This window comes from Sinocyclocheilus grahami, unplaced genomic scaffold (genome assembly GCF_001515645.1).
Source record: "Sinocyclocheilus grahami isolate Dianchi unplaced genomic scaffold, SAMN03320097.WGS_v1.1 scaffold257.1, whole genome shotgun sequence".
Classification (NCBI taxonomy): Eukaryota; Metazoa; Chordata; class Actinopteri; order Cypriniformes; family Cyprinidae; genus Sinocyclocheilus; species Sinocyclocheilus grahami.
Genome location: NW_015505436.1, coordinates 945,652 through 961,582, shown reverse-complemented (window position 1 = coordinate 961,582; position 15,931 = coordinate 945,652). Strand labels below are relative to the sequence as shown.

At 37.0% G+C, this 15,931-nt stretch overlaps 1 protein-coding gene across 1 annotated transcript in view; it reads left to right on the top strand.

Annotated features, from left to right (window-relative positions):
- The first annotated feature begins 3,372 nt into the window (after positions 1–3,372).
- cadps2 (Ca++-dependent secretion activator 2) overlaps positions 3,373–15,931 on the top strand; it is a 159,301-nt gene continuing 146,742 nt past the window's right edge. Inside the window, exon 1 of the mRNA XM_016290322.1 lies at positions 3,373–3,940. Within this exon, the coding sequence (XP_016145808.1) occupies positions 3,635–3,940 (306 nt within the window). The 5' untranslated portion in view covers positions 3,373–3,634. The remainder of the gene's footprint in view (positions 3,941–15,931) is intronic.

Sequence of the window (15,931 nt, the reverse complement as noted above, 5' to 3'; positions counted from 1 at the left end):
CTCATTATCATTCACTCCACCGGCCCCGCCCCACTCGTCACAATCATTATATGCTTAAACATTAAGATTTGTTCTCATGGAAATTACTAAAGTAGTCAAACCTGTTCATTAGAAGGGGGTGTCCCAATACTTTTGGCAATATAGTGTATGAAGAATATTACTTTTACATCATTTTTTTGGAATGTTCTCATCACAAATGATCTTTATTAGGCTGAGGCAATTGGAGTGAATCCTCTGTACATGCTGATTCCTACGGCCCTATGTGTGTCCTTTTCATTCCTGCTTCCGGTTTCTAATCCTCCTAATGCCATTGTCTTCACATATGGTCATCTGACAAGCATGGACATGGTGAGTCCCTACAATTTTGTTCCTTTGGATCATTTCACATGTACATTTCATAAAATGTCAATGGTAAATCTTATATTATACAGTAACTGAGCTTTGTATGGTTTTCCTTGTCACTATAGGTGAAGGCAGGTCTGGGCGTAAATGTTATAGGTGTTCTTACAGTCATATTAGCTCTTACTACATGGGGAACACCTCTGCTTAACTTGGACACCTACCCAGACTGGGCACCGATTGTAAACGGCACTGGAGTATGACCATCTCTGTGAATATTTTACAAATGTGGACATTTAGTTTTCAATTTACATGGGACCCCTTGACATTGGCTGAATTGTTGACAGTGCAAAGCCCACAATCCAAATGTATTACTTATTTGGATCACTTGGGCAGGATTGTATGACCAGCTTCGATTAGGCAATACAACAGACTTAAAGCTTTGGTTTCCATGAGAGGTTCAGTTTGAACGTCATTGTTTATATGTTTTTGTATTTTAAGCATTTTAATAATCTTTGTCATCAATGGCTCAAGTCCATGATTCCTTTTACCATTTCCTTTTTTTTTTTGAGGGGTTCAAAGAGACTAGTAAAAGCTGTTAAAAACATGTTTGGTGTACAATTCAACTGCAATTTTTATACAAAATGTATTATATTAAAGATATTTCTTTAGCTTTAAGCAGAGTTTGCATGACAGGTTTAGTTCCGTCAGTTAACATAGCACTTAATGTTTTATAGAGTTGTATATTTTTGTTATATGCTTGCCTGTACATATATACAGATAAGTGAACTGTATGAGTAGAATGTCGAAATTCCATTGTGAAAAAAGGAGATCTAAAGAGTAAATAACAGACAACATTTTCAAGAAAGTACACATTCTCACTTTCAACATTAGGCACAAACTCTCACATAACAGTGGCTAGAAAATAATAGCTATTGGTTTTAGGTGAGTTACTCAGCTGTTTGATTTCTTGCAAAAAGTGAGCATTTCTAGCCAGTGCTCCTATTGAGCTTCAAAGGCATCAGTCAGAGAATTAGATCGTTTAACAGGTTTTTGGTTCAAATATCAAGGATACATTTTGTTTTTAACTTTACAATGTTTTTGTTTGTTTCAATACCATTTTAAAATTCACTCTTACAGAATTTTGTATTTTGAATGGAAACTCAATGTCAAATTTGGTTGACATCCATTGTTCATACTGTATGTGCTTAATGTAAAATGTTTCTTGTTACGACTAAAACTGTGAGATGGTTACTTTCTGTCTTGTGTGTTCTTCGTGTGTTTCACTACTTTGGCAAGAAAAAAAACATTTAAATAAATATCTGGAACCATTTAGTCACGGCTGTGTCAGGAGGAAGGCGAAAGAGACAGCTGGTGCAAACCAAACTTTCAGTTTAATAATAAAAAGTCAGACGGACAATCCGAAACACAACGTAGAATAACTGTGACCAGACAACCAAAGACTGAACAGACTGGGGCTTAAATACAAGACAAACGAGGGTAATAAACTAGACACAGGCGATACAGGATAATTAAACAATGAGCAAAGGAACTTAATGAAGACAGGAACATGACCAGATAAGGAAAAACAATGAAAACTAAGACAAAACAAACTGAACATGTGACACATTTACAGTCATCATGTTTTAGTGGGAATTCATACTGATTTTAATAAACAATGCTTTGCAATCTATCAGTGTTAATTGAACTGTGCACTGAGTGGATTGTCTCATGTCTAATTACTGAATCTCAAAATTGAATGTTTTGACAAATCTAGTCTGTGTGGCAGACTTATCAAAGAGATTCAAGAGGCTGATTAACTTTGATAAAATGAGGTTACAAAGAAAAATTGTCATCTATTTCTGTACATAAGCGGTGGTTGTTTAGCGATAAGTAATGCACCTACACAGAAAAAATGGCTCTGAAAGTACATCTGTCCTAACTTCTTTCACATTTAATTAGGGCGAAAGATCGCAAAACAAAATTATATAATAATTAAAATACATGAGACTTTAAAGCTGATGTAAAACAAAAGAGTAGGCTCTAATGCGCCATTTGAATGGGCTTGGGCTAATATTTGTTCTCAGAGTGAGGCAGTGATGAGAACTAATTCTGTAAACTACCCACGTTATGAAAATTCATGCTCGGATCCTGCAGCCATTGTGATTCAAGGTCACTGTTCAGTTGTGTCTGAGGTAATGACAGGCTGTCTGAAGGGTCTAACCTGATTATGTATTATTTAATACTTATATACTTAATGATTGTACAAGGACTGATGAGTTTAACAATCAGGCAATAGCTTTTCTGCAAGCCTTATTGTGAGTCACTGCAGTCATTCTCCCTGGGTGCACAGGTCAGCAAGCTGAATATGAACCGTGGTTTGCTTTTACAGATAGTTTTCTGTTGTTCAGAAGAGCATTTCGACAAAAATGGTTGATAATTCTCATTTTGCTCTCAGATTTGAATTGGAGTACATGATTTTGGTTTGGTGGTTGCATACTCCGTGGTCTGAAGGTTACATTTTTAAATTTCAAATTTAATTATCTGTGACTGAAAACGAGTCTGTGAGGGATAAACAGCTTGTAATGGATTGTAATGTTTTGCACTTTGCTGTTGATCATTCAGTTGATGGAATATTTCAAAACAGACTGTACATTTAACTCTCATTTGTAGGAATTATGTCTGATTAGGGTCTCAGCATCTGTATTTTATATATACACTTAAAAATATACTTTTTCGCCAAGTATATATTAGAAATCGCCATTTCTAGTTTGTGTCTTTTCTATCTATACACTGCCTGCCAAGAGACTGGGGTATAGAATTGTCTTGTGAACCTGTTTGTCTATGTGGGATTGATTGGCATTGGATAATAAAAATGAATAGGTGCAGTGTTGAATGTATTAATGTTTGACCAATTAATAGTGGTGTAAATTTAACACGAAAACAATAGTTTGCAAGTTGCATCGGAATCTACAGACTGCACCTTTAAGAAGGGAACCTCCCACGTGTTGCATGTTGTCCATGCCACAGGTTGCTTACCTGTCTCGCATAACTCTCCTCCACTAACCTCCTCGCGCTCGCTCTTTTCACAAGAGAGAAATAAAGAATGTTGCTCAATCCAACCTTCTCCGAATCGCTCTCGGATTGACTCCGCCCTCAAAAGTCTCGCGACTGACACATTTGACATTCTCTCAGAAAAAAACCTCCGCTTTTGTGGTCGAGGTCGTCAGAAACCTCTCGGGGTTCCTCGCTTTTCCCACAGCTGCGAGGAGTTGTCGCCTCTCGGGTGTCGACTATGCTGGACCCGTCCTCCAGCGATGAATCTGAGGGCGAACTACCACCTGAGGACGAACCGCCCGTTAAAACCGGGAAACCTATTAAAAAGAGTCCCAAACCTGAAAAGACGTCGGACGCACCGCGAACCCAAACCAAGGAGCCGGTACCTTCTCCCGCCGATGCGGACAAAACCGAGCAGGAGAGACTTAAGAAAGAAGAAGCGGAGAGGAAAATTAAACTACAAATTTATGTGTTTGTGTTGAGATGTATCGCGTATCCGTTTAACGCCAAACAGCCCACAGATATGGCTCGCCGCCAGCAGAAGGTGAGTGACCGTTAAACCACTGTTTGGAATATTTCGCGCTTTAAATTAACGCGCGCGTGCCGAGCTCACCTCAATCCATTGAAACCGCCGCTGCCAAAAACCTGTTCACTGAGGCAAACTTTTGTCTTTTACACCCAACGCATCGGTCAGGGGCTCAGAGTTTTGGTTCAGTAGTTGCAAAGAGTACTTTTACAGGTTTTAAAGAAGATTTGTAAGACTGTCAACTGCAAATTCTTGGGCATCCCACTTTTAAATGTTTGTTTACTGTGATCATATACAGTAGCCTACCTGTGTTACCTATCAACTATTTGGAGCTTCAAGCTAAATTATTTATTTATTTATTGATAAAAGTGCAAGGAAATGTTAGCAATGGTATCACACTTAATTTTTTAGTTGCTATGAAATTATAAAATGTTTTGTTTTGCAAGAGAGACAATTTCTAACATCAAATCGTTTAAGACATATAACATTGTTTTATATATAAAATCTGCAATATGCATGCAATCTATAGTGCCTGCATGTAACAAACACATTCAAGCGATTCCTAACAGCATAAATAACATAGCATACAAATATGTGAATTATTTATGATGGGAGAAAAATCAATTAAAATAGCTTTTCTCAATGCAGTTCTTCAGATAAAAATGTGCAACACTGCTCCATGCCAGAAAATGATATTAAAATGACCAGCAGGATGTAGTGTGACCAAGAAAATAAAACAAAACAAAACTTTTTATTGGTTTATGACATCCCTTCATATTTAACATTGTTGTCATATTATATGCATCATGTGTTTAAAATGTGTACAAAATGGTTTTGTTGCCCTTAGTGGAACATCACTGTAAATATACAAAAATATTATTTGTTTGGGGTTGTCAGCCTACCACACTGGTAGAACTCTTTGGACAACCTCTAGGCACCCATTTGAAAGGGCAGTTCCCTGAAGAACTGGCAACTTCATGCAAGAACTGTATAGATTGTCAACAATTCCCTTAGTAACCTCATCAGAAGGAAAAGGCTTTGAGGCACTTGAAACATATTTTGAACTTCTATGAGTACACAATATTTGAGGCACCTTCAGAAGGGTGCCTAGAGGCTCTCAAGTGGGTTCTGCCAGTGTGGCAGACTGAGGAACCCCAAATGCTGCCTCGAGTCGTCTTTTCATTTTTATGGTAAATGTTGCACCATGTTGCCTCAGGGTAATAAAGCACTTGTCTTCACTTCACAAGTTCTTGCAGATGAGATGGATAATATTAAAGGGATGACTTAGGGAAAAATGTTCTTGGTTACACTGCCTCATGGTCATTATAATATCTTTTTTTTTTTTTTTTTGCCATGTTACATTATGTGGAGGAATAGTTCACCAGGATAAAAATGATGTCATCATTTGATCACCCTCCTTGTTCCAAACCCACAAGTGCTTTTGTTCATCTTTGGAATGCAAATGAAAATATTTTGAATATTCTTTCATCATTTTTGACCACTAATTGAAAGTCTAGATAATCTACATTTTCAAGCTTTCAGTTTGGGGCTTTTAAATGCGAAGGTGTGTAATTGGTAATAGAATTTACATTTTTGGGTGAACTATCCCTTTTAAGTAAATATGAGAACAAGAACTTAAATGGTTAAACAGCAGCTTTGTTGTGAAATTATTTCTCTCCTCTTGCTATAAATGTAGAATCACGTATGAGAACAGGCACATATGCTATTTTTTACCAGCACACACCCACTACCTCTAACATATACTGCTTTTTGGAATCGACCTATTAAGTGATTTTAGTTTCTGTTTCTGCCTAATGCATGTAATCATACTTCTAAAGCTGGAAATATCCTCAAAGCAATTGTTTAAAAAAGGACTGATAATAACCCGTTATCAACTTTGCACCTGTGGGACATGTAAATTGCATTCCAATTCGAGGTGTGCTAATCTTAACTTTATTTTTGCTCTAGGAAAGCTTGTGAAATACTTCAGAATTGTATTTTTACTCATAGACTGATAAACAAGAGGTGGCAAATGAGAAAATAAAAGCTTTTCCTCAAAATTATTTTTATTTTATTTATTTAGTCATTTATAAGTCGCTTTTATCCAAAGCAACTTACAAATGAGGACAACAGAAGCAATCAATTGTAGTATTAAAACCACTAAAAACGGATCCAAAACTAAAAGCTAAAACTTTATAAATACTACTTATACACATTTTAAAAATAAAGAAATTAAATAAAAATGACAAATGCATACAACACAATTTCAAAACTTAACATTTAAATGAAAAACAAACAATAAATCTAAAAACAATTCAAAATATTAAAGAACAAAAGGCATAAGAGTATAATAATGATTCTAACATAACACCAAGCCAAACACCAAAAAACAACTACATATAGAGTGCTGTGAAAAGGTTTTTGCCCCCTTCCTGTTTTTAAATTTTTTTGCATATTTGTCACACTTAAAAGACTCGGATCATCAAACAAATTTTAATATTACACAAAGATAATGCAAGTAAATACAAAATTCAGTTTTTAAATGATGATTTCATTTATTAAGGGAAAAAAGCTGTCCGATCCTACGTGGCCCTACGTGAAAAATTAATTGCCCCCTCCGGTTAAATCATGAAAGAACTGCAATTAACCACGTTATTTTAGAAAGCGGAGTTAAATTTCACTAGCCACACCCAGAACTGATTACTGCCAGACATGTTGAATCAAGAAATCACTTAAATAGAACCTGTCTGACAAAGTGAAGCATGCTTAAAGAGCAACACATCATGCCGCGATCTAAAGAAATTCAAGAACAGATGAGAATCAAAACAGTTGACATGTATCAGTCTGGAAAAGATTATAAAGCCATTTCTAAGGCTTTGGGACTCCAGCGAACCACGGTCAGAGCCATTATCCCCAAATTGAGAAAACTTGGAACAATTGTGAACCTTCCCAGGAGTGGCCGGCCGACCAAAATTACTCCAAGAGCGCAACGACGACTCATCCAAGAGGTCATAAAAGAACCCAGAACAACATCTAAAGAACTGCAGGCCTCACTTGCCTCAATTAAGGTCAGTGTTCATGATTCAACAATAAGAAAGAGACTGGGCAAAAACGGCATCTGACATCCAACGGCAAATCCAACGGAGTTCCAAGGCAAAAGCCACTGCCGACCAAAAAGAACACAAATGCTCGTCTCTCATTTGCCAAAAAATATCCCCAAGACTTTGGGCAAATATTCTGTGGACTGACGAGACAAAAGTTTAACTTTTTGGAAGGTGTGTGTCCCAGCTTCTTAAAGACAAACTAACAGGTCTGTGAGAGCTAGAATTCTTGCTGGTTGGTAGGTGATCAAATACTTATTTCATGCAATAAAATGGAAATTAATTATTAAAAAATCATACAATGTTATTTTCTGTTTTTTTTTTTGATTCGGTCTCTCACAGTTGAGGTGTACCTACGATGAAAATTACAGATCTCTCCATTCTTTGTAAGTGGGAAAACTTGAAAAATCGGCAGTGTATCAAATACTTATTTGCCCCACTGTACATATTTATAATTACATATTTATAAATTCAATATATATATTATTTCATTTCCATTTAGTTTGTTGAAGTATTAAAATAACTCAAATTTAATAAAAGTAAAACTTAAAAGACCTATACAGACATAATAAATTCAGACATAATTTAACTAAAATTTAAATAAATAACAAATACAAATCAAACGACAGTAGTTTTGTCAGTAATCCTAAAAAATAACACTGCCAAACACACATGCTAAAAAACAACAACTTACTTACACATAGTAAGAAATGGTTATAAAAACTGAAACAGAAGTGAAACAGGTAGTAGGATTATTTATTATTACAAATTATCATATGTTCATGGCGATTTGTTAAAGAGGTCATATGATGCTGCTAAAAAGAACATTATTTTGTGTATTTGGTGTAATGAAATGTGTTTATGCGGTTTAACTTTTATAAAGAATATCTCTTTGGTTTTTAGACTTTAGTGTTTGCAACTTTACAGATCTTCTTTATGCACCAAGAGCTTGTAACACTCCAAAGAGAAAGGAAAAATTGAAATCGCATCATATGACCCCTTTAAGGAGAAATGTATATGAGAAAGCTGTCTGTAAGCGTTCTCATTCAGACATAGGAAATTATGTCATAATGATGCTGATTGGCTAAAGGCACAATATGTGACTATCTTGAAAGGCAGCAGAAAGGTAAAAATTGTGTTTCAGATAGGCCTACTTTTAGGAGCCCTACAAAAACAAATTGGCACTGGAAAAACATCTACAATATAACAAAATTGTGCATCAAAAAGACCAAATCTGAAAACAGACCAATTTGAATGGCAAACAATCAAGAAAGTTTTTGCAGCCAGACAGTGTAGTTTTGGCATTTACCAGCAGTGTTTCTTGGGGTCATGATAACAAGTCAAACCTTGGCCCCTTAGTGGCTGTATTCATAAAGGCACTTTAGTTATTCCAGTTTGTTGAATTGCCATGGATCCTGGTATGGTGGTCTACACTACTATTATTATTTTTTTCTTTGCTTTTTATTTCATAAACTAGCTACACTTTTGTGGATTTCAAGTGCAATGTGTGTCACAAAAATACCACCCTGTCAGTTTAGTTTACTTGACTTCTATTCACATTAAACAGATGTACACTGTAGACAGAAATAGGAAAGGAAGAATTCCTGGAGATCTGCTGATTTGTACATGCTTATTTCTTTACATTAAATTTGAGAATCTTTACAAGTTCCACAAATTTGAGTCTAAATGATCCTCCAAGTCATATAGTGCAAAAGCAGAAGAAAGCTGAGTTATATGCATCCAATAAGACCCCATGACCTCCATTCAATTTAGAATTATGGCCTATTGTTCAATCAAAATGCTTAAGGGCACAACCATGGTCTCGCCATAAAAGTTGGACGACACAAGTATCACCCCTAATTACACATAAAACAGAGAAGAAATAAATCTACCTTTAGTCTTTGTTGAATAAATATTCTCAGTTGGAGGCGATCTTGAGAGTAGCTAGGGGTAGATTATTGATTTTTCTGTCATGACTCATAGAAATATCTTTGCTGCCTAAATGAGAAGGTAACATTCCCAGATCTGATCAGGTGATATTCAAGTATCCCTTGAGGCACTATTTTCCTCCTGGATATGATGCAGGTAGTGAGAGGACTCCTTTACTGCACTGCATGTAATCAGCCAGCCTTCACTTTTGATATGCCACTCCACATGATAGAAGTCAGTCAGTGTAAGTATGCTGCCGGTTACCCTTTTACAGTCACTAGGGACACATACACACATCTTCTGTCTTTTGAGCTGTCCAAAGTGTCTGAATGACTTTGTACAAGATCTTACGTGTGTTCTTATGCCGCGTTGAACTTGAAGGCATTGTTATGCATAATCGCAGATACACTGTCAAAGTAACACAATGCCTTTTAGAGTCTGTGCTATCAAAAGGTATCTGATCATGAACGGTCATGCACTAGCATTGTAGTTTTGCCCTTTTTGCATTTAACCTTCTCCTTTGTTATGACTTCTCTTACAGTGTTTTTCTTTCTTATTTACAGTCTTCATGAAAAGTAGCTTTGGGCACAAGGAATCCGACATTTATGTGTTTTTCCCAAAGCCACCATGCTGTCAACCCACTTTTGTGTTATTCAAGTGCATTGCAGAACATTTATTTGGAGCACATGTTGTTAGACTAAAATTCAGTGTAAACGAACAATGGATTTGAATGTGGGCATCTTGAATGTGTTGTGAAGCCTCATTTGGATTAAAACATGCTAAATTCTACCACATACAGTTTAAATGAATGCTTTGATCCTGAATTGGCTAGTGTGCTAACTAGTGTTGGAGCATTTTTTTGCATTTTGGGACAAAGTGTGATTGTTATAACTATTTATATAGTCATATAGTATATTCCAGCACTATTTTTTAGTGAGACAAGACATGGGAAAGGGGAAAAACACTTCTTAAATGCATTTTTGTATAGACACAAACATTTGTTTACATTTTGTTTTATGGGGAAAAAGCCATACGTTTTTGTACAGACGTGTGGGCGGATGGAAATTTCAGTTTAACAGAATAAAGAGTATAATACTTGTTTAAAGAAATTAAATAATACCTGTTTTTCACTGAAAAATTGCACTCTGAGCTGTTTCACAGCAACAAAAAGTGTCCACATTGTTTAGTGATGATTACATGCTCCAGATATCAGGCTCAGCCAACATAAATTTGAGACAAGTGTAGCAAAAATGCAGCTATATTATGTATGATTTCTGCCACAGCATTTTTTGCTCTCAAACCTTTAGGGACCTGAGTGCGCACATAAAGCTTCTAGTCTATTTAATGTGCATGATGCACATTTCAGGTCATTGCTGTGTAAATCTGTCAGGTTTTTTTTTCCCCCCATGACTGACGTGAGCCATTTATTCACTACACCCTGGCGTCAGTAGATACTCTCCAAAAGTAGCTGCAGTCTGTTCCCTTTATTTGTATGTAATCCAGATCGCACTCATTATTTGAATGTCATGGCGTTATATGTTGTTATTGCCACTGGCTAGTTCTGTAACCTGAAATATGGAAGGTGTAATAAAGGTGCCAAGATGTGCTTCACCTGTGAATAAAACAGATGTCCCTGTAGGCATTATCGCACATTACTGTCTCATGGCAAAAATACGCTGTCATTAAATTTCTATTTCAAAGGTAATTAGAATTCAAATTTAATGGAGAGGTGAACGTAATCTGTTGCTAATCAGATTTTGTGTACTCATTCTTAATGGATTACTCACACGACTGAGAGTCAGAGAACTAGAAAGCCCCTCATGCACCTGTTCACATCGTTGTTAGTATGTTTCAAGGATCTCCCAGTGATATGCCAATGTGGGAAATGTTTCATATTAAACTGTTGTGTAGTATTTCTCCTCAACGATAAACTGAATTATGTAGTCAGAATTGTAATGTTACAACATGTTCAATTGTAACTACACATTATCATAAAGAAAAACAAACATCCTTGTGTTTCTGTTGTTACAGTTTTGCAGACTTGAGCGATGTGGTAACTACTTATGTGATAGATCCACTATATAGTGGAGTGTCTACTGTTACAAGCTGCATTCAGCTATGTCATATTTGGGAGTTTTTGTGCCCACTACTCAGTTTAAGCTGCAAGCATTTCTTTAAGGTAAAGATCTGGGATATATTCCCGTTGCATAACTCTCTTTGATCAATTCCTTTATGGATTTGATAGAGTGTTTGAGCCATTGTACTGTACGGCCGATACCGATATGGTGGCCGATATATCGTGCATCCCTAGTTGCAGTCCATACGGTTCAACTTCAGCCCTTTGAAAAATGACACACATTCATTCATTCTCCTAAAGTAATGTGAAATTCATGGTTGAATCTTTGACATGCTGGCCAGATTCTGAGCCAGACTTTTTTTTTTTTCTCTTGATTTTGGGGTAAAAAATATCACTCATGTTCTTGACAGGTTTCGTGAGCTTCACCTAGTCTTATTCATTCATCTGCTTGCCAGTATATGACTGAACACTGCATAGCTAGAAGCAAGATGAACACACAGTGAGGAGAGAGGTTATATTGGATTATATTGGTTATATCAAAATCAAATATAAAAGCTGTTTAAATTCCAATTCAGTTATTAAATTTTAATTGAGGTAGCAAACAGGATGCAGAATAGAAATAGAATTTAAATGGAAGTAGACTTCAAATAAAGAAAGGAAATCATGTAACTTTTTTAAATAGAAAAGCACAGTATAAGACAAATAAGACTATTTTAATGTTTGCATGACAAAGACTTTAAATGGTTTTAAAAAGCCTGAAAGTTTTAAGTTTTATAGACCTTATGGAAAAATGTATTAATTGGTTGATGAAAAGATAGATGAAATGAATATGTAGTTTATAGATGTCATCTTATTTAAAGATACTGTATGTAATTTTTTTGACTTATGTAAGCATAAAAATACGTCTGTTAATATATATCTGTTTTTGTTTTTGGTCTGTGCGATTCTGCCCACTGCTAGTTTACCCAATAGTATTTCGACACCCAGAGCTGCCACTTGGTGGAAAATAGAGCGTTTTGCAGCCATGGAAGCCAGCAAAAACAAGGTCGCAGATTCTACCCGACCTAAAATGCTTTGGCATCCATCTAAAACGTTTTATGACCAGAGAAATATTAAAACGTGGATAAATCGACTTTACAACTTACAGTGTGTAAGGCTTGTCGCCTTCCATTGTCAATAGCGCTCATTCCTCTTGCGTGTTCTCAATTTGGCAACCCGTGGGAGTGTTGAGTCTTAAGAAGGAGGGGCGGGAGAAACAATATTTTGAATTTGGACTGCAGTAGCCTACCCATTTCAACCACTAGCTGTCAATATTACATACTGCACCTTTAATAATTTCTGTGTGGCAGTGTGGAAGAATACGCCATTTTCCAGAAGGAATTACTTTGAATTTTGTTGAATTATCTTTCAGTAAATTTCTCATCTTGCCATTCCAGTTCATATTCCACTTCAGTTTCCTCTGAGGCATGGCCAGTTCAATTCAGATTCAACTAATCAACTGAAAGGGAGCCAATTCTTCATTTTTGAATTTTGCTCAACCCTGCCATTCTGTAGAAAGTGAACAAGAAGGAACTCTGGATAGATCTTTAGGGTGGTGCTGATTCTGAACAAACATAGATTAGTAATATGTTGTCTATTCCAGCTTGTAAATTTAAAATATTTAGTCGAGAAACCTTGATGTTTTTTTATCCAAAGCATTTTGTAGCATCATCAAGTTTGATTTATGTAGGTACAAGTATAAATTCAGGAATGGCTACTCGTACAGTATGTTTGGACTCTGCTAATATGAGTAGGAGTGTCTGCTGAATAACTAAATCTAAATGTGAATATCTGCCCACTGGGAGAATAATCTCTGTTTGTGAGCCAGATTCCCTGCACATGAGAGCTAGCTTCTGTCCTCGCAAATTGTTTGCTTTCCTTTGCTTTACTCTCTGACTGTCAAGTGGGCTGAGGCTTTTCTCTCTAGCTGTCTCACTGCATTTCTTTCATACCTTTTTCTCTATGCATCCCTCCCTCTTCATTTTTTTCAGTCTCTTTTCACCTTCATTTTTTCTTCTGTTCATTGTTTCTCAGTTTTCTTAAGAGAAGCCCCATATGTTTGCGCTCATGCGCTCACTATTTTGATAGCTTATCCATTTTTTGATGGCGAACAGCAGCCTGGAAATCACACTGATGGATATCCCACTCATTCCTCCACATATGTCTAATCCCTTGGCACAGTCTTGTGCATAGTTTTTTTGGCCTGTTTTCCTCTTCTGAATAGCTGTGTGATTTAGTTTATGTAAGCAGACTTGCCTCTGTTTCTCCACAGGAGATGAGTCCTTGACTCTAGAGGGGGAGATTGGCAGCCGGATGCCTCGCTGGGCAGTACATGTTTTAAACTCTTCTTTTATGAATGGTTGTGCCCATAGGCAGATGCTTATTCACTTGCATGTGAGCTTGTTTTTTTAGACTACAACTTACAAATTTTAGAAATTGTCAATTGTTTTATTCAATTACTGGTTAAAATTACTCAAAAGAATGCATTTTTTCTTTTTGCCCTCCATTTCAATTCTTGTGCATGCACATATTCACAATTTGATCATCCCAAAATGGCCAATGTCAGTAAAATCAGTATTTTGTTGGTTTACTGTTTAAATGATTACTCCCAGTCTCCTGTTTCCAGCTATTTGTGAGACCACTGAAATAAATATCAATTTAAGTATTGAAGTATCTTTTTCTTGTTCAGCCTTCACACCCAATACAGATTTATTTGGTCATTGTAGTGAAATGAAGTGGAGAGCCTTGAGTCTCTTGAGCTCAGATTAAGGAAAGAGCTAGAAAATTAAGGCTTCAGAGAGGGATTGAGATCTGTGAGAACAGTGCAGATCAGGAGATTGAGGGGTTGACACAGCCACTTTGAAGAGTGACAAAAGGTTGAGAGCATGAGGAGGAAGAAGGGCTTGTCAAGGGACTTGGGTCAAAAGCATAATTGCAAGCTCCTTATCTGGGTAACTGTTCTCACACTTGCCAGCATTTTGCCCGAGGGCGCCCCCGGAAGCTCCCTCTTCCCTCCTGCATCACGCTTTGCGTGACTCAGAATAGTACCAGAATGGGGGCTGAAAACGGAAAACGAGGAGGAGTGAAGAGATTGAGGAAGCGGATGCTGTTGAATGAGAGCAGGTGAAAGTGAGCAATCGGCCATAAAGGACATCTGTATGCAGATAATTGCGCCTTAGTCGCCACCTACGTACCCTTCAGAGACAGCATGCCAATATATCACTTCATCGAGGGACAATCTCTGTTGCCGGGATGCTGGAAACCAATAAGCAGAAATTTGAATGCGGTCCACTCTGAAAAGGAATAGTGTACCCAGCTACAATGAGTCCCGCTAGATTGCCTAGACATAAACAAATTAAATGTACTATTTGATTGCAACAAAAAACAAGACAGGGTAGAAGTCTGGTTTGTTGTCTTAAGCTGTGCACACACTACGATTTTGGCCATGATTTGGCCGTCTGAGACAAATTTCTTAAATCCTAAAAGATTCCTTAGATCCTAGGCTAAAATCTGTTGTCTTTGTTAGTTTGACATGTTCTCCGACAGCTGATTAATGACTGTTGTGATCAAATTTTACCTCTGACGAAGTTCTGGCAGTGTCAGAAGATTTAGCGCAAAGTCCCGCGGTGTGACTTCTCCTACGACAAACGTCAAATTGTCTTTTTTTGTCGTTTTTCAAGATCAGACTTAAAAGATTTTTTCCTAATCTCCATAAACTTCGGCGCTCCTGTGCCCCGCTCATGGAATTCCTATGACACGTTGTCTTTGCTATAATAAACACCAGTTGCGCTGACATTGATGACATCTGAGATCCCACAGTGTGACATGATCGTCATGTTCGTACAATCTGACGAGCAACAATCGTAACGGACTATTATAAATCGTGCAGTGTGCATCCAGCTTTAGGGTTCCATCCCATGTTTTGTTGTCCACTGGAACTGTTGGCAGAACTATCGACATCCAGGTACACAACATATTTTACAGGCTTTACATCTGTTTCTTGCTACTTTTTTTTTGCTCAAGTCAGATTGCACCTTTAGAATCATCAATCAAAGAAGAAAGGCCAGAATCAACCAGTTTTCTTCTCCACCCATTTGTGTAAAAAGGTACCAGGATAACAAAAACGTAAACACGTGTCAAGCTTTCTGATGGTTTGTATATGAGTCTCATAGTGTTATTCAAGGTGACTCCATCACATCTGTCCAGCAGACAAGCACAGAACCTTCAGAACACCTTGTTCGCTTCCCTCAACAAGTTATGACACATTCTCAAATAGGGCTGTGCGATATGGACAAAAAAAACCTAGCGCGATTTCTTTGATCAAATTTGCGATTTCGATTTTAATCACTATTTTGACAGACACAGACATGCTTTACGGTCATTAATGCATTCAGTGTGAATTTGAAACATTTCCAAAAGAAAACCAATTAGAGCTTTATCAAAAAGCTGTAACATGTCTCTAGAACAGACATAAGGCAAAATAATCGCCAAGTATAGGTGTAACAAAATGTCTCTAGAATAGAAAATTTTTTTTTGCCATTGCATTGGTCATAGAGCTCTTTGTGGCGTTGCCTCAGATGTTGAACTAGATTTGTTGCGCCAAGTTCACACGTACTCCGTCTGCAGTGCGTATACAGTATGTGTATGTGGTGCAGAAGCAGCACAGACTCATTTTGCTTTCGCACAGGATGAGTTTGCAGTCCGCTCCTGATCTGCGGCTGTTTACCACAAACGCAACATTTATCCATTATTTTGATTTCAAATCCAAACGTTGTTTCTGAAAATGCTATTCTCTTTTATCACAGTACAGTAATACAAACTTTCATAGACATATTCACGTTTAAACTCAATAAATATAACTTT